Source organism: Bactrocera oleae, chromosome 3 (assembly GCF_042242935.1).
Source record: "Bactrocera oleae isolate idBacOlea1 chromosome 3, idBacOlea1, whole genome shotgun sequence".
Lineage (NCBI taxonomy): Eukaryota > Metazoa > Arthropoda > Insecta > Diptera > Tephritidae > Bactrocera > Bactrocera oleae.
This window is the reverse complement of record NC_091537.1, coordinates 60,491,714-60,518,537: the sequence shown is the minus strand read 5'-3', so window position 1 is coordinate 60,518,537 and position 26,824 is coordinate 60,491,714. Positions and strand designations below refer to the sequence as shown.

Below are 26,824 nucleotides of genomic sequence, written 5' to 3'. Positions count from 1 at the left end.
TATGCATTACTTATTTTGCGCGGTCATACGCATATTTGTACATACATACTTTCATATAGAGCAGTGCGCTCACATGTTTTTATTGATAATTGATAATATATTATTACAAGTATATTATATAATATAACATATTGATGTACATACATATGTGCATACATAAATTATTAATTCTGTAACATCTGAAATTAGAAAATTATGAAAATAGTAAAATATCTTTTCTTGCATAATCTTTCACATTTTATCAATGTAGCATTTGTGCAAAAAAATCATATTTTATCAATTTTTCTTCATAAAAATCGTTTATATGGCAAAAAATAATCATGCATATGTGTTGTAAATCTTCAAAAATTAAACAAATTTTAGAAGATAAATCTTCTATTATATCTATCATATTACCAGATATCTTGATAATGAAGATTTTATAAATGAAATTTTGATTTCGTTTTAATATCATCAATTTAAGATTTTAATGATATTTTTTATAAAAAATCTTAATTTTGAAATTAAATCTTCACTGACACGATAAATTGAAAACTATTTAGCAACACTACCACTGAATGTGATTGTGGCGATAATGAAAACCCCTGTTCATTTATTGGACAAAGAAAATTTCCTAAAGCATTGCATTCAAAATGGACCATTTCACAAAGTGATGGACCAATGGCTCAAGAGAAAAAAATAGACCAAAACGGTAACCGTGATTAGAACATTAAAAGAGGTGGTACATATAATTGAAGAAATTGTAGTCAAAGTCAACAATTTCAGGAGTCATAAGACAACGAATTGACGGTTCACGGAATTTTGCCGACAAAAATTAGAAGTTGCTTGTCGAATAACACGTAGTAAAGGAAGAAATGGCACTCATGATGGTCTCCCAAACTTAAAAAATTACAGAAATATTACAGAAAGCAATTAAATGTAGCTAAACTATCCAAATTAGAGGGGGTAACCTTCATATAAAAAAGATATAAGGAAAGCAGAAATAAATCTTTGAAATATTTCTGTAATGATATCGAGACTACGGCAGAATCGTCTCAGCTAAGAAAAATAATAACATAGTCGGTGCATAACATTGGGTACCTTCGGAAGACAGACCACAGTTGGACGAAGTGAAGATTCCTTAGGCCTAATAATGGATGCTCACTTCCCAGACAGCTCAAAAACCCATGCTGTTGAGTACACACAAGACACGAAGTAGAGATAGATTCCATTCCTGTGATATAGTATTATAAAGCATACAGGGCGATAAGCAGTTTCAAGCCCTTCTAACCGCTGGAATCTGACGGTATATTCCCGGCGAAACAAGAACTGCTAGTCTGGTTGGCAATAATTCTCAAAGGGGCGCTGCAGTTATACCCCCTCGTTAGGGAGGAAAGCCAAGGTAATATATACAAGTCCAAAGAATTTCATACAAATTAATCTTTCCTCCTGCCTTTTAAAAAAGTTGGAAAAATTAATAGAATTACACAGTAGGAACAAAATAACTCCAAATAACTGGCAGTTTCGCAACATATAGGTAAAAGAATACGCCCTCGTAACCTTCCTTGACATAGAAGGCGCTTTCAATTACATAAAGCCTAACGCTACAATGAGCGCTTTTAAAGATCTGAGCATCTCTGAGTCTCTCGTGAAAATGATTGAACAGATGCTTATGTGCAGGTCATAATTTCAATGCTGTCAAAAGAAGTACACCTTAAGGAGGCGTGTTATCTCTACTTCTCTGAGCTTAACAATGAATAAAATGTTTTTAGATTTAGAAAAGAGGGGAGTACATATTCTGACCTACGCTGATGATGTGGGGGATTTTATTAGATTTAAATTCCAAAATGCCATCGCTAACCTTATGAAAGCAATATTAAACCACATAAATCGATGGGCGGTATCGTGCGGACTATATCTAAATGCTAGCAAGACAGAGCTAGTGTTGTTCACTAGGAACCACAGAATTCCAGAAGTTATGCTGCCTTTAATAATAAGCTATTTCGTAATGTTTTCATAGTTACAGCCTTCGAAGAGAAATAACTTGGTCAATTTGATTTTTTTATGCTTATTCAGAGTCATTAACAGCAGTGACGAAGATGCAGGTTTAAGGCTGAACGTTGATATTGACGATCAGTCCCTCAAGTAAATCCGCCAACAGGGATATCGCCTGAACTTTAGGTTTAGTGCTATAATCTCAAGAGGATTCATTTCTGTAACAGATACCCACCAGACAGCTATTGAACAAGTGTATACCTACGGGTAAGCCACGAGTACAAGCAAATTTACTTCAGTAATGTAGGGTTGATTTAAATCATGTGAGGCATGCTCGAGTAAAAATATATGAACTTTGGGTAAGAGCGCATGTTTCGATGCGTAAAACATCTGTGTCAGTATAGATTTAAAGCCGAAAGAACTTAACACATATTTATTAAAAAACTATTTTAATAAAACAACTAAAATAAAAGAGAAAGCATAAAATACATATTTTTCTTTGTCCATGCATTTTATATTAAAAACTAATAAACACAACGTAACAATAATTTTCGACTCCCTCAATGTTTAATTTTTTTTGAATAACATAAAATAAAAAGTAAGTAAAAATTATTCGTGTATATGAATAAAACTGACGGAATCCGCTAGAGTAACGGTTCAATGCTCGAGTATGAACAAAAATGTATTACTCTTTGCAGTTCTCTGATACCCACATGGCTGTAGCCCAGGTGAACTTGCATAGAGCAATGACACATTCGGCAGTTATCTCAAACAGGTTCATTTTGGATAACCTGAGAGCTCTCCTGATTCAGGACCCATTGGCGTTTAAAAGGGAAGTCAAAAGCCTCACAGAAAAACACGAAAAGGTAATTTAGGATATTCATGGATGGAATCGACGGAACCTTCACAGTCAGATAATATCATTCTCTTTATAGTGGGAGGAGATATCGAGACTTGCCTCTCTAGACACAATCCATGAAATACCGATTGAGACAAGTACAGGGAAATCCTCGCGTTAAATATTGTACAATAAAGTTAACGCAGTACTGTTATGAAAACAATTGTACGGGGATTGAAGGCAGAGCAGAGGTGATAGAAGACATCATCCTGGATGGCATCCATGGCTGTCTTTTGACTGCTCCCAAGCAAAAAAAACAGAAATCTTTGGTGGTCGAACAAACTTTCGACACCAAGGAAATCGGTACGCAGACTCCTTAACAGAGCTTATCTTGACATAGAACCTTTTGACTACACTTCCCACTGCAGTCTGACCTGAGTACTGGAATGGAGGCAAGTTGATCCACCCATCGTAAGGTGGACCAAACTATCAGTGCCCATGAGAAGGATTCCAAACATTTTTCAAGCTGTTCAAGAAATTTATCAGTCTTCCCAGAAACAAATTAAGGTAGCTTGTGGAATTTTATACAGGTCACTGCAGACTGCGGTATCATCTATACAGATAAGGGTACCTGTTCCACGCATCCGTGTCTCTAGATTACGACGCAATCGCAAGAAGAAGGAGTCAGGCTACCGGGCAAATAAATACGGTGAGAGAACACATTACAACCATTAACTCAGGAGCTTTACTAAGCCTTTTCGAATTGACTGCGTTAAATGAAGTATTGTAATAACAGGAGAGGACACAATATATCGCAGTGCACTACTCAAAATAAATCTGTCTATAGTCACACAGGTATGTCTCTTAAAACCCGAAACTTATTTGTATTTTTTTCTCTATTAACTTATATTTTTTTTATTATTTTTATAATTTTTCTTCAAAGCCTCATGTTTTTCAGACTTCCTTTTCACTTCACACTTTTTACATTTTTAATAATAAACTCGGAATACAGCTATACGTGTATATACATATATAACACGTTATAATTTTCCGTATGCATTGAACACGCTGCATTAATACTTCAGCAGAGAGTATGTTAAATATCAGTAGAATGCAAATAGAAATTGCTTATAAGTTAATTTTCATCTAATGCATTCTTTCTTTTTATTTTTCATTTAAGGCATGGTTAAAAACATCGATTTCTCATTCATTGTTAAAAACACTGTAATACATTGTGATTGGTACTGGTATGGTGTCTGACCAATGACAGCTGATTGACCATTATGGAGTCATAAAAGTACAGAATTGTGTTTTGCCGTCGGCATTTTCATATCATGTGTAAAAATATTTGTAAATTTGTCTACAAACAACATATGTATGTAGAAATGAACATTCATTACTTCATGTAAAACTCCGTTGCTTTTATGTCAAAGAGTCAATCTGTCGAAGGACTGACGCGACGACAAAGCGTCACAACATTGTGTTGTTGGTAGAAAATCCGAGATGTGCCGAAAAATAAACGAACGCTCGCCGATTGTCATCGCTTCCCTTAGGTATGTATGTTTTTATATGAACATGCATACATATTGACGAAGATTTTTGCGAGCCACGGAAAAATATTTTAGAACTGTGTAATATTTTAAATCGACAAAAGCTTTGTTGCCACTTTTGTCATTGATTTCTGTGTTTGCAGGGTTGTCACTTTTCCCTTCTAGAGGGAACATGAGAAAGATGTTCAATTTATGATATCTAGCTTTTGCCATCGTCGCGAAAAGACTCTTGTGGGCAATCGCATGCTCGGGGAGATGTGTAAGGCGTTTGCTTTTATGAATGAAACGACTTAGCTTATTGATTGTGCGCCAGCGTTCAAGAATGAAAATGTTGTTGGTATGTGATTTACTACAAATTTAGGATTTGTCAATTTGGCTGCCATATTGATTTCTGGTGCTGATGCTATTTGAGATAATTGTTATTTTTGTACAATGATTGTATTTTGCCTATTGACTGACGTACTTACATTTGTACGCTTAAATGTATGTAGATTTGTGTATGCATTACTTATTTTGCGCGGTCATACGCATATTTGTACATACATACTTTCATATAGAGCAGTGCGCTCACATGTTTTTATTGATAATTGATAATATATTATTACAAGTATATTATATAATATAACATATTGATGTACATACATATGTGCATACATAAATTATTAATTCTGTAACATCTGAAATTAGAAAATTATGAAAATAGTAAAATATCTTTTCTTGCATAATCTTTCACATTTTATCAATGTAGCATTTGTGCAAAAAAATCATATTTTATCAATTTTTCTTCATAAAAATCGTTTATATGGCAAAAAATAATCATGCATATGTGTTGTAAATCTTCAAAAATTAAACAAATTTTAGAAGATAAATCTTCTATTATATCTATCATATTACCAGATATCTTGATAATGAAGATTTTATAAATGAAATTTTGATTTCGTTTTAATATCATCAATTTAAGATTTTAATGATATTTTTTATAAAAAATCTTAATTTTGAAATTAAATCTTCACTGACACGATAAATTGAAAACTATTTAGCAACACTACCACTGAATGTGATTGTGGCGATAATGAAAACCCCTGTTCATTTATTGGACAAAGAAAATTTCCTAAAGCATTGCATTCAAAATGGACCATTTCACAAAGTGATGGACCAATGGCTCAAGAGAAAAAAATAGACCAAAACGGTAACCGTGATTAGAACATTAAAAGAGGTGGTACATATAATTGAAGAAATTGTAGTCAAAGTCAACAATTTCAGGAGTCATAAGACAACGAATTGACGGTTCACGGAATTTTGCCGACAAAAATTAGAAGTTGCTTGTCGAATAACACGTAGTAAAGGAAGAAATGGCACTCATGATGGTCTCCCAAACTTAAAAAATTACAGAAATATTACAGAAAGCAATTAAATGTAGCTAAACTATCCAAATTAGAGGGGGTAACCTTCATATAAAAAAGATATAAGGAAAGCAGAAATAAATCTTTGAAATATTTCTGTAATGATATCGAGACTACGGCAGAATCGTCTCAGCTAAGAAAAATAATAACATAGTCGGTGCATAACATTGGGTACCTTCGGAAGACAGACCACAGTTGGACGAAGTGAAGATTCCTTAGGCCTAATAATGGATGCTCACTTCCCAGACAGCTCAAAAACCCATGCTGTTGAGTACACACAAGACACGAAGTAGAGATAGATTCCATTCCTGTGATATAGTATTATAAAGCATACAGGGCGATAAGCAGTTTCAAGCCCTTCTAACCGCTGGAATCTGACGGTATATTCCCGGCGAAACAAGAACTGCTAGTCTGGTTGGCAATAATTCTCAAAGGGGCGCTGCAGTTATACCCCCTCGTTAGGGAGGAAAGCCAAGGTAATATATACAAGTCCAAAGAATTTCATACAAATTAATCTTTCCTCCTGCCTTTTAAAAAAGTTGGAAAAATTAATAGAATTACACAGTAGGAACAAAATAACTCCAAATAACTGGCAGTTTCGCAACATATAGGTAAAAGAATACGCCCTCGTAACCTTCCTTGACATAGAAGGCGCTTTCAATTACATAAAGCCTAACGCTACAATGAGCGCTTTTAAAGATCTGAGCATCTCTGAGTCTCTCGTGAAAATGATTGAACAGATGCTTATGTGCAGGTCATAATTTCAATGCTGTCAAAAGAAGTACACCTTAAGGAGGCGTGTTATCTCTACTTCTCTGGATCTTAACAATGAATAAAATGTTTTTAGATTTAGAAAAGAGGGGAGTACATATTCTGACCTACGCTGATGATGTGGGGGATTTTATTAGATTTAAATTCCAAAATGCCATCGCTAACCTTATGAAAGCAATATTAAACCACATAAATCGATGGGCGGTATCGTGCGGACTATATCTAAATGCTAGCAAGACAGAGCTAGTGTTGTTCACTAGGAACCACAGAATTCCAGAAGTTATGCTGCCTTTAATAATAAGCTATTTCGTAATGTTTTCATAGTTACAGCCTTCGAAGAGAAATAACTTGGTCAATTTGATTTTTTTATGCTTATTCAGAGTCATTAACAGCAGTGACGAAGATGCAGGTTTAAGGCTGAACGTTGATATTGACGATCAGTCCCTCAAGTAAATCCGCCAACAGGGATATCGCCTGAACTTTAGGTTTAGTGCTATAATCTCAAGAGGATTCATTTCTGTAACAGATACCCACCAGACAGCTATTGAACAAGTGTATACCTACGGGTAAGCCACGAGTACAAGCAAATTTACTTCAGTAATGTAGGGTTGATTTAAATCATGTGAGGCATGCTCGAGTAAAAATATATGAACTTTGGGTAAGAGCGCATGTTTCGATGCGTAAAACATCTGTGTCAGTATAGATTTAAAGCCGAAAGAACTTAACACATATTTATTAAAAAACTATTTTAATAAAACAACTAAAATAAAAGAGAAAGCATAAAATACATATTTTTCTTTGTCCATGCATTTTATATTAAAAACTAATAAACACAACGTAACAATAATTTTCGACTCCCTCAATGTTTAATTTTTTTTGAATAACATAAAATAAAAAGTAAGTAAAAATTATTCGTGTATATGAATAAAACTGACGGAATCCGCTAGAGTAACGGTTCAATGCTCGAGTATGAACAAAAATGTATTACTCTTTGCAGTTCTCTGATACCCACATGGCTGTAGCCCAGGTGAACTTGCATAGAGCAATGACACATTCGGCAGTTATCTCAAACAGGTTCATTTTGGATAACCTGAGAGCTCTCCTGATTCAGGACCCATTGGCGTTTAAAAGGGAAGTCAAAAGCCTCACAGAAAAACACGAAAAGGTAATTTAGGATATTCATGGATGGAATCGACGGAACCTTCACAGTCAGATAATATCATTCTCTTTATAGTGGGAGGAGATATCGAGACTTGCCTCTCTAGACACAATCCATGAAATACCGATTGAGACAAGTACAGGGAAATCCTCGCGTTAAATATTGTACAATAAAGTTAACGCAGTACTGTTATGAAAACAATTGTACGGGGATTGAAGGCAGAGCAGAGGTGATAGAAGACATCATCCTGGATGGCATCCATGGCTGTCTTTTGACTGCTCCCAAGCAAAAAAAACAGAAATCTTTGGTGGTCGAACAAACTTTCGACACCAAGGAAATCGGTACGCAGACTCCTTAACAGAGCTTATCTTGACATAGAACCTTTTGACTACACTTCCCACTGCAGTCTGACCTGAGTACTGGAATGGAGGCAAGTTGATCCACCCATCGTAAGGTGGACCAAACTATCAGTGCCCATGAGAAGGATTCCAAACATTTTTCAAGCTGTTCAAGAAATTTATCAGTCTTCCCAGAAACAAATTAAGGTAGCTTGTGGAATTTTATACAGGTCACTGCAGACTGCGGTATCATCTATACAGATAAGGGTACCTGTTCCACGCATCCGTGTCTCTAGATTACGACGCAATCGCAAGAAGAAGGAGTCAGGCTACCGGGCAAATAAATACGGTGAGAGAACACATTACAACCATTAACTCAGGAGCTTTACTAAGCCTTTTCGAATTGACTGCGTTAAATGAAGTATTGTAATAACAGGAGAGGACACAATATATCGCGGGTAGCAGTGCACTACTCAAAATAAATCTGTCTATAGTCACACAGGTATGTCTCTTAAAACCCGAAACTTATTTGTATTTTTTTCTCTATTAACTTATATTTTTTTTATTATTTTTATAATTTTTCTTCAAAGCCTCATGTTTTTCAGACTTCCTTTTCACTTCACACTTTTTACATTTTTAATAATAAACTCGGAATACAGCTATACGTGTATATACATATATAACACGTTATAATTTTCCGTATGCATTGAACACGCTGCATTAATACTTCAGCAGAGAGTATGTTAAATATCAGTAGAATGCAAATAGAAATTGCTTATAAGTTAATTTTCATCTAATGCATTCTTTCTTTTTATTTTTCATTTAAGGCATGGTTAAAAACATCGATTTCTCATTCATTGTTAAAAACACTGTAATACATTGTGATTGGTACTGGTATGGTGTCTGACCAATGACAGCTGAACGATGTGTTATGTACTCGTACATGTGAAAGCGAAGAAGCGAGCCAAGTTTGTACATTTAAAAGTTTAAAATCGTATAAAAAATAAACAGTAAAGAATAATGGCAAAAAAACACATGCATATAATAAAATATTTATTGAACTAATAGTTATGTTAAGTAACAAGTCGAGTAAGTATGCGCTTTGGTTTTAAATAACTATAAACTTTTTCATATCGAAATATCTTAAAAACTAGATAACTAAGTAATAAGAGATCAACTTATAATTAAAAAATCACAGAAAATCTAAGGACTAAATTGAATTCAAAATAAATTTTTAAATTTCTCTTAAGTTTATTTGTATTATATTCTTATTCATTTTATGAAGAATATTCGTGGCAGCGCTCATATTCAAAACTTCCTCCTTTATTCTTTGTTTATGCTACCAATTGCTCCCTGTGCGAATGCGCACACTTACCCCCAAACGATTTTTTGTTAGATACTCATATAACTTTACTTATATTAAACATAATCATTAATGTCGATTCGATCTTTGTTAAGTTGACAAAAGCTATAGTTGAAGCAGAGAACTTAAAACAACGAGAAGGTGCAGGTTCGACAGCGAACAACTTGTAGGATTTTATCAAGGAGTTCACCTCACATGCACGAGAAACAAATAACATTTCTCGCTTTTATAACAGCGGTGAATCTGTAAACATACGCTCTCTTAACAAAACCAAACGGCGAATATTGAAGAGAATATAATATGTATGCCAAACTGGGAATATTGATATGCTATTTGAAACATATTCCCTTTTATTGAACTATTATTTATTATTATTTAAAAATTATTTTATGTTAATTCATTTTTACTTCCTTGTGAGTTATTAATAATAATTTAAACATATTCTGATATATTTCTTAAAATAATTCAAGTGCTTGACACCATTATGGAGTCATAAAAGTACAGAATTGTGTTTTGCCGTCGGCATTTTCATATCATGTGTAAAAATATTTGTAAATTTGTCTACAAACAACATATGTATGTAGAAATGAACATTCATTACTTCATGTAAAACTCCGTTGCTTTTATGTCAAAGAGTCAATCTGTCGAAGGACTGACGCGACGACAAAGCGTCACAACATTGTGTTGTTGGTAGAAAATCCGAGATGTGCCGAAAAATAAACGAACGCTCGCCGATTGTCATCGCTTCCCTTAGGTATGTATGTTTTTATATGAACATGCATACATATTGACGAAGATTTTTGCGAGCCACGGAAAAATATTTTAGAACTGTGTAATATTTTAAATCGACAAAAGCTTTGTTGCCACTTTTGTCATTGATTTCTGTGTTTGCAGGGTTGTCACTTTTCCCTTCTAGAGGGAACATGAGAAAGATGTTCAATTTATGATATCTAGCTTTTGCCATCGTCGCGAAAAGACTCTTGTGGGCAATCGCATGCTCGGGGAGATGTGTAAGGCGTTTGCTTTTATGAATGAAACGACTTAGCTTATTGATTGTGCGCCAGCGTTCAAGAATGAAAATGTTGTTGGTATGTGATTTACTACAAATTTAGGATTTGTCAATTTGGCTGCCATATTGATTTCTGGTGCTGATGCTATTTGAGATAATTGTTATTTTTGTACAATGATTGTATTTTGCCTATTGACTGACGTACTTACATTTGTACGCTTAAATGTATGTAGATTTGTGTATGCATTACTTATTTTACGCGGTCATACGCATATTTGTACATACATACTTTCATATAGAGCAGTGCGCTCACATGTTTTTATTGATAATTGATAATATATTATTACAAGTATATTATATAATATAACATATTGATGTACATACATATGTGCATACATAAATTATTAATTCTGTAACATCTGAAATTAGAAAATTATGAAAATAGTAAAATATCTTTTCTTGCATAATCTTTCACATTTTATCAATGTAGCATTTGTGCAAAAAAATCATATTTTATCAATTTTTCTTCATAAAAATCGTTTATATGGCAAAAAATAATCATGCATATGTGTAATGGCATTTATATTTTTTGTTTTCTCATTCATTTCGCTTCATTTTTCTCTTTATATTGAGAGATACGTAATTTGTCAGAGAACGTTGTTATAAAATCTCATTTCAGTTAAATAACAGAAAATATTACAGAAAATGGTGAACTCCTTGATCTCAATTTTTCAGCCAACCAATCGAGCATCATACAAAATTCAATTTGCACCTTCTCGTTGTTTAAAGTTCTCTGGTTGAAGCGCCGAATTTCATTTATTTTTACTTAAAAGTAAATGTACAACACAATATCGTTATCTTGTAAATAAGTTAGTAAGTTATTTTATCCCCTTTGTCCTTTGTATGTACACAGGGACCAACCCCTGCACCCGCTTACCCCCAATGACTTTATTGCTATTGAGTAACAGAGTTACGTTTGCTTATCTTAAACTGACTTTCGGTAAAGAAATAATTCTAACGCATTGTACATATTATGACGATATTGTAAATTCTACATACAAATAAATATTTATAAAGTCCACAGACTATATTTAACAATGAAATTTAAAAAAATATAAATGAATGACAGGAAAAGTCAGCTTTATGACCATCTATATATATACCTTAAAACGATACATATTATTTCATTGTTCAAATTAATTTTTATCGTTCGTAATACCAAAATCTGTTGCAATAGTCATTTCTTCGTATGCCCTTATAGTGTAAGAAGTTAATTAAAACGCTTTAAAAATAAATCACATATTTATCTCTATCGAGATTGTATAATTTAATTATTTGTTAAAAGCAAAAAACATTATTCCATAATCAAAATAGCAAATAGTTATAAACAAAACTATAGTGCTTTTGGTTTTGTGCAACCTATATTGGTGAATATGAACTACCGGCACTCTGACTCACCAGAGACTGGCATGCTGCTTTTTCTGTGAAACGTTCCCTTTGAAGGATGGCGACTTGCATTTGAATAGGTGACTATTTTGGTGTTCTTTTTATCAAGAAATTCCCTTTTGGTGTCTTTTGTTTCATCTCACATTCTTAAATTCTTGTACGCCTACACACAAATACTTTTGATAAGCAACTTTTTATCCTTACATTATTTTTAAGGCATTTCTATTATATTTGCATACATACTTACATACATACTAGTAGACCCGACAGACGTTGTCCTGTACACACGTCGTTAATTCGAAAATTTCAAACATTCTTTAATAACCTGTAACAATCTGGACCGTTTTGATGAAAATTATTATTCAAGAGTTATTTTAATATCTAACGTCATTACATGTATACCTATCCAAATTCGACCCATCAGTAGCATGTGAGCATATACTGTGTGTGTAAATATGCATATACTGTATGAATGAAGTGAAATAAAGAAACTGTGTTAACTAAAAAGATGTATCTATTACCACACTCCACGTATAAGCAGAGAACGTATATTATAATATATAATATAATATAATATAATATATAATAAACGTTCTCTGGTATAAGATGACAACGAAAATAACAATAGAATAATAGATTTTTATCTGTTTCAATATCAAGTTAAAGAGATGAAGTACAGATGGCGCTATTCTATAACGGCAACTCTTGCCGCGAAAGTGATGAATTTTTAAATTTAAAATTTTACGTAATACAAAGTTCACTACCCTCCCTGCCCATCTTAAGAAGTTATATTACGCTATCTTAGAATATCATCTTAGCGCCATCTACCATTCGCAACTGCAACTCAAATATACTTTTGAATATCGGACACAACTGCAGCGCAGTCTGCCGGAATTCCATGTAAAACGTTCTAACATCAACAAGATTTTAAAAAATAAATAAATACATTGTTAAAACATTATCTAGTTGATCAAATTGTGAATCTAAACCATCCTCCGCCGTTTATGAGGAGTTCAGTGACATACACACGCACAAAAGAAATATACCGCTTAATGGTTTTAAAGAAATACTCAAGTTGGGAATTTCTTAATCCACCAGAATGTATTGAATAGCCGCTACTAATATTTTCAAGGCCAAATTTATAACAGGAATTTCCTAATGGTTTGGAAAGTATTAAAAATCCATCATTTTCTTATTCCGTATTTTTTTTTATTTAATCTTAAACATCCTTGAATTAATTACAATTCTTGTTTTCAATAAAATGATATTCGAACTAAAACCCTCGCGGTTAAACGGAATAAATATAAAAGCATCTTAATGTTTTATGTAAATATAAAAATGTAAAGTTACCATTTTTATTAGAATTCTTTTATGAAAACTCGTATATTATTACAACACCTCTATATGCTATTAAAAATTTAAATTGAATATTTTTGAGTATCTTAATTTCCTCCTTATTTAAAATTTTTCAAAATAATTCTATTATTCTATGCATACATACTTGCATATTACATGAATAAAATATATAACTGAATTCAAATTTCAGAAGAAATGGTATATATTCATTTGAAACCGAGCGCTCTTGCAACCACTAAAAGAATTTGAAACACGAATGGCACGGTCCTTTCGGTTTTCCTCGTCGTCCCCACGCCAACAAAAAACCGGTTTGGGTTACAAAAGAGTCTGTGTGTAAGCTGCTACTTACAAAGAAGAACACAGAGCGGTATGGTCCTTTCGTCTTACTTCTTCGCCCCTCGTAAAAACGGTTTCGGCGACAAAAAGAATGTCGTGAACATACGCAGTCGTAATTTGCAGCAATTTTATCGGAAATCGATATTGTAATTTAATCAAAATAATGTAATGTGTGTAAATTGGTATGTGAGTTTCTTAAAGATTTTACTTTGAGTTCGTATATTTACCATTATATAAGCCTTCAAGTAACCAAAGAATCAGCTGTTTTCCTATGTGTGTGAAACAGCTGTGATCACCTGATCAAATATGCCTTTTTTTGACACGGAGTTTTAAATAAAGGAATGTAGTTTAACAATTTGTTTATGAACATATATTCGTTAAGGAAATAACAATGAAACCCTTCAAGACCTTTTCCTCACCACCTCTGAGTTTACAAGATAGGAGCGTTACCGATCACAATAATATTTTTGATAAAATTGGAAACATTCAATAATATTTCAATACAATAAAAAATAATTTTAATAATACTATGTAAATTGAATCTTTTTCGAATTAAAGCAACCGAAAATTTTTTGAATATATAATAAAAATATTCTTAAAGTTATAAATTTTAAAACTTAACACGGCAACACACTATAGCAGATTTGTGTCATATGGACGTTTTAGTAGTAGAATATTGGTTGGCAACCCGTACCACGTGTGACTTTAGTAGTAGAATATAAGTAGGCAACCCGTACCAAGTGGGACATTTTTGCGTTTGTATTAGTGAAAATCTTAGGATTGGTTACTTGTAGATTTATACAATGATATTTGCAAATTGTTAACAGAACTTAGATTGACGCATGCAGAATGACCTTACTACAAAGCATCGTAAAAGGGAGTAGAGAAAGAATCAGATGATCGATCTAAACATAACTACAGCTGAGAGGAGTTCATGAAGAAATGTCAAGTCCGCCTAGGGGATGACTTTGTATTGACAGCCAAGATGGCCGACTTTTAACCGGAAAATGGTTGCATCTTGCTATTTTCTTTTAATTTATAAAAAAGTTCTCCAAAAAATATTGGTTATATGTAAAACTTTAATATGTTTTCAAAATAAAATCAGTTTATTTTAATATATGTTCTTAAAAGAGCGGCTATTATTGGCAATTCTAGAATAATTACGATATATAGTTATGCCTTTTTTTAACTGTGGTAACTTAATAAATATTCACCACAGAAATATGGAAGGTGCAATTAAACAACCATGTCAAATAACTGGATGCAGAAAATGCTTATTCAACGAAACTAAGGGCAATGTTTATAAATTTGCAAAACAATCTTCGTAAATAAATAATGAATTTATAATAATGCTCCTGATAAAACTGCTCACACAAGAATTTTTATCAATAAGCGGTGTGTTTTAGTGCATATAAAGTAATAATAAATAATAACAAAAATAATTTATTTCCAGAGGAAACCTGTAGAAAATAATAAACCTATCTTAACCCGCCTATAATGTGCATGATCGGTATATCGTTTTAGAAGGATGTTATAAAAAGTTTCGGTGTCTTTGGGATGAAATTTACATCATATATAATATTATTAAAAGACGCCCTGATGCGTTAGATTGCGTACATAAGATACAATTTGGAAACTGATTTATGTATGACAACGATTTGGAAAGTGAAATTGCAAAAATTATGTTTCGATGTAAAGAAACAAACATTACGTTGTTAATGATACAAAATTGCGTATATGTAAATTACCATACTCCTACAATCAAATTGCTTTTATCAAAGTAAATGTTTTAGTGTGCATCTAATTGTTTTCTAAGCTAATATGTGGCCACTATTATAGTGCTCACCACCAACAAAAGTTTGAATAATGAGAAATTTCGTCATTTGCAACATCTCTTTGCATTCATTTAAACAATTTAAAAATCTTACCTGATAATATGAATACTTTGTTTAAATAAAAACAGGATTTTTTCTATGCCAAATATTATATATTTTATTTCGTTAGATTTTTATACCATTCCTTATATCTATATCGCATTTTCCACACCACCATGAGGTATGCAAATAGGCGCGTTACCGATTTTTTTTGGTGTTCGGTTCCCCAGGAGGCCTATTTTCACCCATATACATTAAAACTAAATAACAAAATTATATATAATAAATAAATTAAAAAAAAAACATTAAAAAAATTCATTTTACAATAATACTTATATAAATACATTTTACGTGCATGCATTACCAACTGTGGAGATCTAATAAAAACCCTGAGAAAATTCTTTTAATTCAAATTATAGAAAATAATACTAACCTGTTGATCCAAAATAAGTTGTTAGGAAATATTTCTATAAAAAAAAACATAAAATAATTATATTAAAACAATTATCAAAAACAAAAAACAAGTCCGTCCGTTTTACAAAAAGTTGTTAATAAATTCAAATGTGTTGCCAGTATTGCTATTGAGCATTGCGTAACAGTAATAAAATATTGTACATATATCCACCGCTAAATGCTGAACAGATATAATTAAATATTAATAAATGAAATTATAAAACGTAAATAACTTTTGATTAAATAAATCTTTACTTAAATTAGAGAAAACTTCAGCACAGTAACTATTTTTTTGATATAAGTACAATGAGAAATTTTACTTTATCAAGTTTTGCTTTTTTGATTATATAAATTATTATTACTTTATTACACAAATGTGTTGCCAGTATTGCTATTGAGCATTGCGTAACAGTAATAAAATATTGTACATATATCCACCGCTAAATGCTGAACAGATATAATTAAATATTAATAAATGAAATTATAAAACGTAAATAACTTTTGATTAAATAAATCTTTACTTAAATTAGAGAAAACTTCAGCACAGTAATTATTTTTTTGATATAAGTACAATGAGAAATTTTACTTTATCAAGTTTTGCTTTTTTGATTATATAAATTATTATTACTTATAATATGAAATCTGTTCCAATAGTTATTTCTTTCCTTCCACTCGTAGTAAGATTGAATTTTCAGTTTGTTCATTAATAAGTTAATTAAAATGCTTAAAAATATGCCGCATATTTACCTATATCAACATGGTATAATATCATATATTGTTAGCATTAAACATCATCCTATAACCAAAATTTAAAATATTTATAAAGAATTATTAAGGCGTTTTCAATTATACGCAACCCGTTTTAACCCCTCGCCACCCTAACTCACCATGGCCGCCATGTTGGTTTTATTGTGAACGTACGCCTCAGAGGTAGCGAAACTGCTGTGAATGGGTCTTTCGCTACTCCCTTATACCATTGTATAAGCCTACAACGACTTAAACATTGTATATGTTAAAAAGTAACCAAAGAATCAGCTGTTTTCCTATGTGTGTGAAACAGCTGTGATCACCTGATTGAATATGTCTTTTTTTGACACAGAGTTTTAAATATAAGGATGTAGTTTAACAATTTGTTGATGAATATATATTCGTAATGGAAATAATAATGAAAACTTTCAAGAATATTATCGAAACAAATGGGTTTTATATATTTATTGCCTTTCCTCACCACCTCTGAGATTGCAAGATAGGCGCGTTACCGATCACAGTAATATTTTTGATAAAATTGGAAACATTAAATAATATTTCAATACAAGCAGATTTGTGGCATTTGGGCGTTTTAGCAGTAGAATATAAGCAGCCAACCCGTACCAAATGTGATTTTAGTAGTAGAGTTTTCGAGGCAACCCGTACCAAGTGGGACATTTCTGCGTGTGTATTAGTGAAAATCTTAGGATTAGTTACTTGTAGATTTATACAATGGCTTATACCATGCTATAAAGGGCAACACGGTTTTTGTGAATTTTTGTTGCCAAATCTACGGAAACTAAATGAATATTTAAATGTTTCAGAATGCCTAAAGTTGTTTCGCGTAGTATTGTATGCTCTGATTCTAAAGATCAGGAAGAATATAATGAAGAAAAGCCATTAAATATATACTACTGCCTTTGTGGGAAACTGACCTTAATTCTCGGTTAGTATAGTTAAATGTGCAGTTACAGTTTTTTCAGTATTTTAATTTATACATAGATTGTACCATAGATGTCTTACCACTGCGACCTGCGGATGGAGCTCGTGTTATTGATGGTAAAAAGCATGCTCATAAGACAGCATTTCAAGAAGGACAGTCACTATATATTAGACGGGAAAAAGGATATGAACAGCAATTTCGCTTAAATGTACGTATAAGATTTCAACTAGGGTTAAAGTTACAACTTTAGTATAGCATACTCACAGTCAAAGATAAGGGAAAACTTTAGAATACCGTCCCAGTCTTTAGGGGATAAAATGGATATGAGTGGATAGAGGAAGTACTCCAGATCAAGAATATATATAGATATAACCGCAGGAAATTTTTAGTTTTCGAGGGATATACGTTGAAAGTTGAAAATTTTAACTATATAAAGTACGTCTTTGGCGAAACTTTAGTATACCATCCCACGATTTCAGGGTTAAGAGGGGTATGGTTGGATAGAGGAGATTCTCCAGTTAAAGAATATATATAAAAAATTTAGTTTTCGAGATATTTGCATTTTAAGTTGAAAATTGATAAGATGGATTCTCCTTTTAACCCTAAAATCGTAGGATGGTATACCAAAGCCGATGCGAAAGGAGTTCCATGCGAAAGAACTATTTACACCTGGTGCTAAAAGGAGTTTGACGTGAAATAATATATTACTTATCTCTCTTGTGTCAAGGAATTGTATATGCGTATGCGTTTTATGTTTGCGTATTCAAAGTATACATTTGCCACAATTGAGAGATGTGACCAACTATTTCAACTGGAAGGATCGGAACCGCCAAGGCATTTTTAAAGTACATTTATTTTCTTAAAAAACGCACAATAATTAAATTAATTGAAAAAGATGTGCAAAGTGTGTTAAATATAGTGAATAGCGTGCACTACTTCTACAATTTTTGAACTTTAAATACAAATATCTCAAAAACTAGAAGTCTGAGGCGGGTATATGTGCATACATTTCTTAATCCTGAGAACCACTTTATCCGTTCATACCATCAGATCGCGCCGCCATATTAATCGAAATCGTGCCCATCCCCCGAATTCGGAGAGCAACTGGTGTTGGCGTATAGAGAATTTTGTATTAAATAATGCAAATCTAACTATATTTTAATATTTAACTTTCGTTCAAACCTATTTATTCATACAATATCAAAATCGTTGCATGCAAACCAAAAATAAGTGCTACCATATTTTGCAAACGATTAAAAAAAAATCGTGTGATGAGTAATGCAAAATCTTTGAAAATTTGAAACTTTCCTTTCTTTTTTTAATAAGTCGACCAGGGTTATTTTTTTTAAGCAAAAATAAGTTCTACGCGAAAGAAATAAGGACACCCTGCTGTTGGACCGACCAGGGTTATTTTTTTTTTCAGCGCGGCCGAAGACCACCAACACAACAGTCACACAGCCGCAATTCCCACAACAGCCGATTCTACGTTACCGGAATTGACTTGGATTTTATCCGGCCAATGGCTGTTATTTCGCCGGTCTAACCCTGTTTGGATCGGTAAGTGTTAGTTTAAGTTTGTGGTCATTAGAGCAACGCCTAGCAGCAGGGTTGCTCCGTATCCATGTCACCATGTTCGCGCACTGCGCCGCCACTCCAGTCGAGTGACCAAGATAGGACCTCCACGGCCCTAAGGAGCTCACACAGGCAGCATGACTCCCAGTCTGACCAAACTCCGACACCTTCATCCCGCTTCAATCCTCGTGCGCGAACTACTCAGCAACTCCTGGTTCCTCACACAGTCTGTTCAGTGCGTCAGACGGCAATTCGCCTGAACGTCACATCATTCAAGTGCAATTCTTGTACTGGCTTGTGTCACTTTCTGTCGTGTTCCGACCTGCGCACCACACGTGAGTGGAGTGCGTCGTATGTTGCCCCGTGCTGTAGAAGTCTGTCCTCGCAATCCCATATAGTGGGGGCGCCAAACAATACCACAGTGCGACAACCGCCCATGCGGATATTACAGCAAAAACAACCTACACGTACCTCCCTCACCCCTAGGATCACAACGGTACACCCGCGACGCGAATTCTACAATTTAACTTCAACGGACTCCAGAGTAAGATCGAGGAAATAGTTGTATGTATGAGCCGGGAACGCGTATCGATAGCTGCGGTCCAAGAAACCAAGTTAAATAACCGCTCAGATCTTCTGACTTATGCAGGTTTCAACGTTTTGCGTAGGGATCGCGTGCGAGATAATAGTCGAGACCTAGCCTTCATACTGCACAACACAGTGCAATATCGTCTAATCGGTGGTGACATCGACCGTAGGGAGATGGTGACATCTACCCTTGAACCCGAACATAGGTGCGCTACTTCGTGGTGAAAACCGTTTGGTGCTAAGCGATCTTTGGCACTCCTGCCTGTCAAGCGATAGGGGGATGGAGCTGGCGGAACAGATTGACGATTTGAGGTTCTGCACAATGAATGACGAAGGCCCCACCAGAATTATGGGCACCTGTAATAGCTCGCCAGATATTACTATCGCTAGCAGTGGTCTGACAAATAGCATAACCTGGCGACATATGCTAACTCTGGCATCAGACCATCTGCCCATAATTATATCGATCGAGAAACCTCCCGACTTAATTTCTGTGGACAACCGCACCTTTTCTAACTTTAACAAAGCTAACTGGGTCGGCATCACAGAATTTACTAAGAGCACCTTCAACGTACTACCCATTCCAACGGATGTCATCGTTGGCGAGCTTCATTTCCACAAGGTGATCGCTGCTGCTCGCTTCATACCGCCGGAACTCCGTCCTAATTTACCAGCCGAAGCAGCTTTATTAGCAAAGGAGCGCGATACCTTACGCCATACCGATCTCTGTGATCCCCAAATAAGGGATCTCAATTTGGAGATTCGGCAAATGGTAAATCAACATTAGCGGACAAAATGGATAGAGCACCTGAAGTCCTGCAATCTCTCCACCTTTGTGAGTAAGCTTTGGACTGGGAGATATGACGACCGGGTTGAAAATCAATTCGATGGCCATGCCTCCTCTAATCCGAAGAAGTGCGCGAGCTATTTTAGCCGGCAGTTTACATTGCACACTTCTTCCGACAAGGTCGGAATTCTGCTGCTACAACAACAACCGACAAGGCCAAACGAAGCCTGGGAAACCCGCCAACAAAGGGAGTCTTATCGTCCGATATAACTCTCCTTTCCCCAGTAGGGAAGACACTTTAGACCTTGCTACTCCCGACATTCACTCACCTCCTGAATCTAGCAGACCATCAGCATGGCTTCCGAAAAGTGCACAGCACTTAGGGTCATAAACGCCCAGATAGTTAATGACCTAAACCAGAAGCCACCCTGCGGGAGGACGATCCTCGTAGCGTTGAACTTGTCAAAAGCTTTTGGCACAGTCAATCACACAACGCTACTTGAGGACCTAGAACAATCCACGCTCCCTTCAGAGCTGAAGTAGAGGACTATGAACTCCCTGAGGTCGGCATTCATCCGTACTGTTTCGAGGTCAAAACTCCAAACTTAGAAAAATTAAACAGGGGGTTCCGCAGGGTGGTGTCCTCTCCCCACTACTGTTTAATTTCTACATCGAAACTCTCCCAACCACCAACAAGAATTTCCGTGACCTCGTACGCTGATGACTGCACGATATTGACGTCGGGCAACCCATCTGGGTCCCTATATTTCAGTCGATGGCACAAAAATTCCGACAGTCAACAACCCTAAAATTTTAGGCGTTACATTAGACAGTATGTGCTCCTTCACTCCCCACACGACCGCGATAACTGCCAAAGTACAGAGCCGCAACAAAATCCTCAAATTGCTTGCCGGCAGCTCTTGGAAAAGGGCAATGAAACGTTGCTGACAACATACAAGGCAATCGGCAGGCCGGTCCTAACCTATGCTTCACCAATATGGTCGCCTGGATGAAGTGCAACGCAGACGAAGAAGCTTCAGACTTGTCAAAACAATACACTCCGGTCTATCACGGGATGCCTCTTGATGTCCCCAATAGAACACCTGCATAGTGAGGCCCGTATGCTTCTGGTTAAGGAACATAACGAGATCCTCTTCAAGCAGTTTCTGCTAGGATGTTTTCGTAGAAATCACCCCTGCAGTCGTCTGCTTGAAGCGGAACCGCCTCCTAGGAACATCAAGAGGTCCTTCCTTGATTACGTCGACGACATCAAACAGCACGACGACCGGACTTCGGACGGAACGAACTGTAGACACGCACTGACCGCCATTCACTCATCGACTCCCTCTCAGTGAATGGCGTACTAGGAGTCAAACCACCACCCATAGCAGACGTAGAGTTCGAGTTTCCTCGCGAAACCAGAGTGACACTTGCGCAACTTCGTTCTGGATATTGTAGGAGGTTAAACTCCTACTTATCCAGAATAGACATTCCAAGAATATGTCCTGCGTGCAATGAGTCTCCGCATGATACTAACCATCTCCTTGAATGCCCAACAAACCCAACTCATCTAACACCCATTTTTCTATTCTATGGTCCGACCCCGTCGAAACAGCTCGTTTCCTGGGCCTCCCGTTAGATGACCTCGACGACAACCAAACTATAACTTATCACCCAAGCGGGTAGGTAACCGTTACAATAACAACAATCAACACAAAAAGCAGTTCTACGCGAGTGAATTGAAGACACACCGGTGTTGGACCGGACGGGTTTTTTTTAAACGCGGCCAAAGGCCGCCAATGCCGAAAGGAACTCTCCGCGAAAAACCAATAACGTGTTATTTACTCCCTGCTATTAGGGAATTATCTGTTTTCTATATGCATTTTTTGTTTCTTTGTAAAATGTGTAGATAAGGTAACACTGATTATTTGTTAGAATAAAAAGAATGAACCAAAAGTTACATATTGAATTAAAGTTAGCTATTTAGTACAAAATAAAAACATGTGTAAAATCATTATAAATCGAAGAAACACGCACTCTAAATAGTTGAATTTTTGAACTTTAAATGCAAAATATCTCAAACATCATAAGTCAGCGGCAACTAAATCTGGAAAACTTCATCTATCCATACATACCCATTTTAAACCCGAATTCGGGGGACGTTATTCTAAAATTTAATAGTTTCTATTTAATTTAATCATAAATAATGCAAAAATAGTTTTAAATCGTAATTAAAGCTTCCTTAAATTTGACTTATTATTAATAAATTTGGGGGATGCTATACTATAGCCCAGGCGTACAAAATATAAGTTTTCATACAAACTGTTACATTCGAATGCGAAATTCCGAATTCTTTTGTGCCGAGATCTGATGGATAGGAGATGTTCTCCAAATTAAAAAAAAATATACGCATATACCCGCCTCAGACTAAAAGTTTTCCAGATATTTGTATTTAAAATCCAAAAATTGTAAAACTGATGAATGTTATCGCACTATTTTTAACACACTTTGCGCACTTTTATCATTGAATATATCTGTATATATAATATATATAACTTCGATTGAAAATAGTTGAAGTTCGTAATAGCAAAATATAATTTGTTTCATCTGAAGTTGAATTGCTTTAACTTCAATTCAACTGATTGGAGTTACAAACCTTTATAGGGGTATAAGATTTTAATTCCTCAAATAAAAAATAAGACTTAAATAATAATAATTTAATAATACCAATGCCTTTGTTGGTAAATGATCAGATTGACGATACGAGTTGAAATCTGGGTGACTGTCCGTGATAGCGATTACTTGATAAAAATTGAGATATCCTAATGAAACTTGCTACACATGTTACTTGGCCCCATAAGATAAGAGGAATCAGACTTTTGGAACACCCATAAAAATTAGTTAAACGAAAACCTATAAAGTGCCATAACTGGTGGGAAATCGTATTATATTCGTATAATCGTATTAACCTACGTGTAATGTTTCGTTAGTTTAACTGACTTTATGTCCAATATGTCGTTCACTGTGAATTATTTTCACCTGCGTGAAAACATCTTCTCCCAAACATTAAGTCAATCAGTCCAGATCATCTAGCTAGCCCCATTGTACGCGATATAGCGATTTCTATCCATTTTAGTTGGAAACCTGATTTTAAAAAATTAAAGTCGGTCAATGTGTGTGATATTTTTATGAATTTAGTGGACACATTTTCTTAAAAATAATATGGTTTAGTGCTGAATATGAATGAAATTAGTCTAAACGTCATATTGCTAATATACTGATTTTTGATTCTCTGTTTGATTTTTAATATAAAGTTTTGCCAACACCTGGAAGTATTTCCCCGCCTTTGATCTTTGGAAATTCTGAGTGTAAAAAATGTTCAGATATACCAGATCTTAGCGATTCCTTACTTGTTAATTATTATTATATATATTTACGCCTTCGACAAAGCTCTTTATAAGAAAATAATAGAATTAAATTATTCCTCCTTATAAACAATTCTTTAGTGTAAACATTGCAGTCTGCCTTTATACTATCGCCACGATCCAGCATCTGATGTTACATTTATTATTCGAGGCTCGTTAGTTCGCAAGAAAACGGAAAATTTTCTTGAGTCAGAAGAAGTAATGACAGCCGATTCATGTGTTGAGGGTGTTGGATTTGGTACTAGCGAAAAAATTATGGTAACCCGCCATACAAAGCACATGGGGAAATTCAGTTCAGTTACCGTATCAACCATTGACGAAGAAGAGGATGAAATTGAAGCTGTAAGGAAATTGCTTAATTTTTTTATTATTATTTTTAAACATATGTTATTTTCTTTTTATATAGCGTGAAATTGCAGATAGTTACGCAAATAATGCAAAAATTATAGAGAAGCAACTGCAGCGAAAGGGTGGAAAGTTGACAGACTTAGCGTTACGTAATAAGACGGACGAAGCACAAGTTGTAAAGAAAGCAAGAGGAACACTGCTAGATATGTAAATTATTTTGAAAAAAAATTAGAAGTTGTTTCAATCTTTCTACGGAAAGACCCAAAATATGTTTTTATCATGTGCTCATAAACATAGTATGTACATGAGAACCCTCTTCTCGACTTTCCGTATTTTTTAAATTTTTGGGAACTGCTTTCCACAGTACACACAAACTTAACTAATACCTCGCTTTGAAAAGAGGCTATTTACCTCTCACTTTGCATAAATATAATAATTCCAGTCAGATATTTCTTAAGGAATATATAAAAACAAATTTTTATGTAATTCATATAAAAGTTATACATGACACTAATTGTTATCTAATCTCCGCTTGGTTGTCATCGAAGTGATCTAACTTAATCTCTCATAGCCATTGAATTGGGACTTTTATTTAACAATCCAGTGATTGAACTCAAGAGTGTAGCCCCTTCTTTCGTTGTGGGTTACATAAAAAAACCTAATCTTCTTCAATAAAACCCTCAGAGTTCATTGCTTATCATTTTTGCTTTCATTTTATCGCTCATAATGTCTTCTAGGATGCTGTTGACTTCCTTAGCATTGCTTCCTCCCATGACGTTAATTCCAAATTTCAAATCAATCGGTAGTCAAAGATCATTACCAGAAATTACCCTTTCTAGAGTCTGCCATGTTGTTTCATGTATAGCAAACCGATAAGCCATTAGGAACAAGGATATATGGGTATCCCAATCTTTCTGATACTTGTCCACAACTTTCCTCAAATGTTCTTCCAAAGTTCGATTGAATCGTTCTACCATACCATCGGACTGCGAATGTAGTGCAGATGTACGGAGTTTCCGAATACCAATCTGGCACATCAGAATGCGCACCCAAATTGTACTTTATCTGACCGTGACTCCTGGACCTCGGGCCTTTAGCAGCAATTGGCGATCCACTTCGTAACTGATTAACGACAACCAATTCAATAAAATCTTTGTTTTAATTTCTACAAAGTTTTAGTGATGGCCATGTATCCTCCACTTGGACAGTTTTGCAGTTCGTTAAGAGCATTCTTACTTTCGCAACAATCCTCAGAGCTCGGGTACTTTGCCCACTTTTTCTTTCCCATTGTGGCGGCGGAAATCGCATCTGCATTTCGATCACTACTGCCTTTGGGATGTTCTATAAGGAGTCGTGATTTTTAAGTCTCTCAATCCACCGTGCCAACTGTCCTTCTGCGTTTCTGAATTGCAGAAGCCATTTAAATGCTGCATGATCGGTTCTCCCCCAAAATCGCTTGCCATAAAGGAACTTATGAACTTTCTTTTTGAAAAGAAAAACCTCTTCCAAGTTCTTAAGGTGTTCATCGAAGCTTTTATCCAACACGATGATATCGTCGAAGTAAACCAAACATGCCTTTCAGTGCAATCCTTTTAATACTTGGTCCATAAGTCTCTCAAAGGTAGCAGGAGCATTACATAATCCAAAGGCCGTTATAGTAAATTTCCCCTCTCCAACGCTGAAAGCCGTCATTTCCTTATGGTTAAATGAGTAACGAATTTCAACACATCATCCCACACACATTCCACACCAACCCAACGCGACCTGTTAAATATTTAAAACTCTTTGCGAAATAAAATTGTGAAGTTATTTAAAAAACATAAAAAAAGCACAATTTGTTAATGAATTTAATTCTTTGCGAAATAAAGTTGTGAAATTATTTAAAAAACATAAAAAACCAATTCGTTAGTGAACTTAAGGTAAAAAATTTAATATAAAGTAAAAAAGGTGAGTGCTAAGCAAGGTGGCGCATAATTAAACAACTTACCTTCTGTTGTTGTTGTTGTAACGGTTACCTAGTCCCCGTTTGGGTGATAAGTTCCAGATTCGTTGTCGTCGAGGTCATCTAACGGGAGGCCCTTCTACGAAAACACCCCAGTAGAAACTGCTTGGAGAGGAGTTCGTTGTGTTCCTTAACCGGAAGCATACGGCCTCACTATGTAGGTGTTCGATTGGAGACATCAAGAGGCATCCCGTGATAGTTCGGGGTGCAGTGTTCTGACAGGTCTGTAGCTTCTTTTTCTGCGTGTCACTGAATCCAGGCGACCATATTGGGGCTGCGTAATTTAGGACCGGCCGGCCGATTGCCTTGTATGTTGCCAACAACGTTTCTTTGTCTTTTTCCAAGAGCTGCCGGCAAGCGACTTGAGGATTTTGTTGCGGCTCTGTACTTTGGCAGTTATCGCGGTCGTGTGAGGAGTGAAGGAGCACATACTGTCTAATGTAACGCCTAAAATTTTAGGATTATTTACTGCCGGAATTTTTGTGCCATCGACTGAAATATTCAGGTCCAGTCTGTACTCCTTCGTCCAATTTGTGAAGATG

At 35.0% G+C, this 26,824-nt stretch overlaps 2 protein-coding genes and 2 long non-coding RNA genes across 29 annotated transcripts in view; 3 read left to right on the top strand and 1 right to left on the bottom strand.

Moving 5' to 3' along the window:
* Window positions 1-9,090, top strand: part of LOC118679804 (uncharacterized) — a 32,722-nt gene extending 23,632 nt beyond the window's left edge. For 20 of the 25 annotated variants that reach the window (XR_011395383.1, XR_011395384.1, XM_070106712.1 and 17 more), the window contains 8 exons: window positions 2,673-2,840; window positions 2,910-3,667; window positions 3,756-3,903; window positions 3,993-4,365; window positions 7,534-7,701; window positions 7,771-8,535; window positions 8,624-8,771; window positions 8,861-9,090. The gene's annotated coding sequence lies outside the window, so the exon portion shown is untranslated. The remainder of the gene's footprint in view (window positions 1-2,672; window positions 2,841-2,909; window positions 3,668-3,755; window positions 3,904-3,992; window positions 4,366-7,533; window positions 7,702-7,770; window positions 8,536-8,623; window positions 8,772-8,860) is intronic. The other 5 variants (XM_070106703.1, XM_070106702.1, XM_070106698.1 and 2 more) reach the window with 5 other exon arrangements.
* A 2,606-nt stretch (window positions 9,091-11,696) lies between these two features.
* LOC118679803 (uncharacterized) lies at window positions 11,697-12,317 on the bottom strand. The gene is made up of 3 exons (XR_004975306.2): window positions 12,254-12,317; window positions 12,099-12,186; window positions 11,697-12,014 (listed from the first exon to the last, which is right to left on the bottom strand). It is a non-coding gene; the product is annotated as an uncharacterized lncRNA (long non-coding RNA).
* A 1,855-nt stretch (window positions 12,318-14,172) lies between these two features.
* LOC138856251 (uncharacterized) lies at window positions 14,173-15,524 on the top strand. The gene is made up of 2 exons (XR_011395382.1): window positions 14,173-14,938; window positions 14,997-15,524. It is a non-coding gene; the product is annotated as an uncharacterized lncRNA (long non-coding RNA).
* A 1,794-nt stretch (window positions 15,525-17,318) lies between these two features.
* LOC106621764 (STING ER exit protein) lies at window positions 17,319-26,177 on the top strand. 2 transcript variants are annotated; one of them, XM_014240741.3, is made up of 4 exons: window positions 17,319-17,563; window positions 17,632-17,768; window positions 24,014-24,274; window positions 24,339-26,177. In XM_014240741.3, exons 1-4 carry the CDS (start codon window positions 17,443-17,445, stop codon window positions 24,489-24,491), a joined length of 672 nt encoding a protein of 223 aa, XP_014096216.1. In that variant the 5' UTR covers window positions 17,319-17,442; the 3' UTR covers window positions 24,492-26,177. The 2 variants fall into 2 exon arrangements, with proteins under 2 accessions (XP_014096216.1, XP_014096215.1); XM_014240740.3 differs by having other exon boundaries at window positions 17,322-17,563; window positions 17,620-17,768.
* Window positions 26,178-26,824: the final 647 nt, after the last annotated feature.

Coding starts and splice junctions, on each gene's coding strand:
- LOC106621764 (XM_014240740.3), top strand. CDS start 17,443: ATGCCTAAAGTTGTTTCGCGTAGTATTGTATGCTCTGATTCTAAAGAT. Junction 17,769..24,013: donor AACAGCAATTTCGCTTAAAT/GTACGTATAAGA, acceptor ACAATTCTTTAG/TGTAAACATTGCAGTCTGCC. Junction 24,275..24,338: donor AAGAGGATGAAATTGAAGCT/GTAAGGAAATTG, acceptor CTTTTTATATAG/CGTGAAATTGCAGATAGTTA.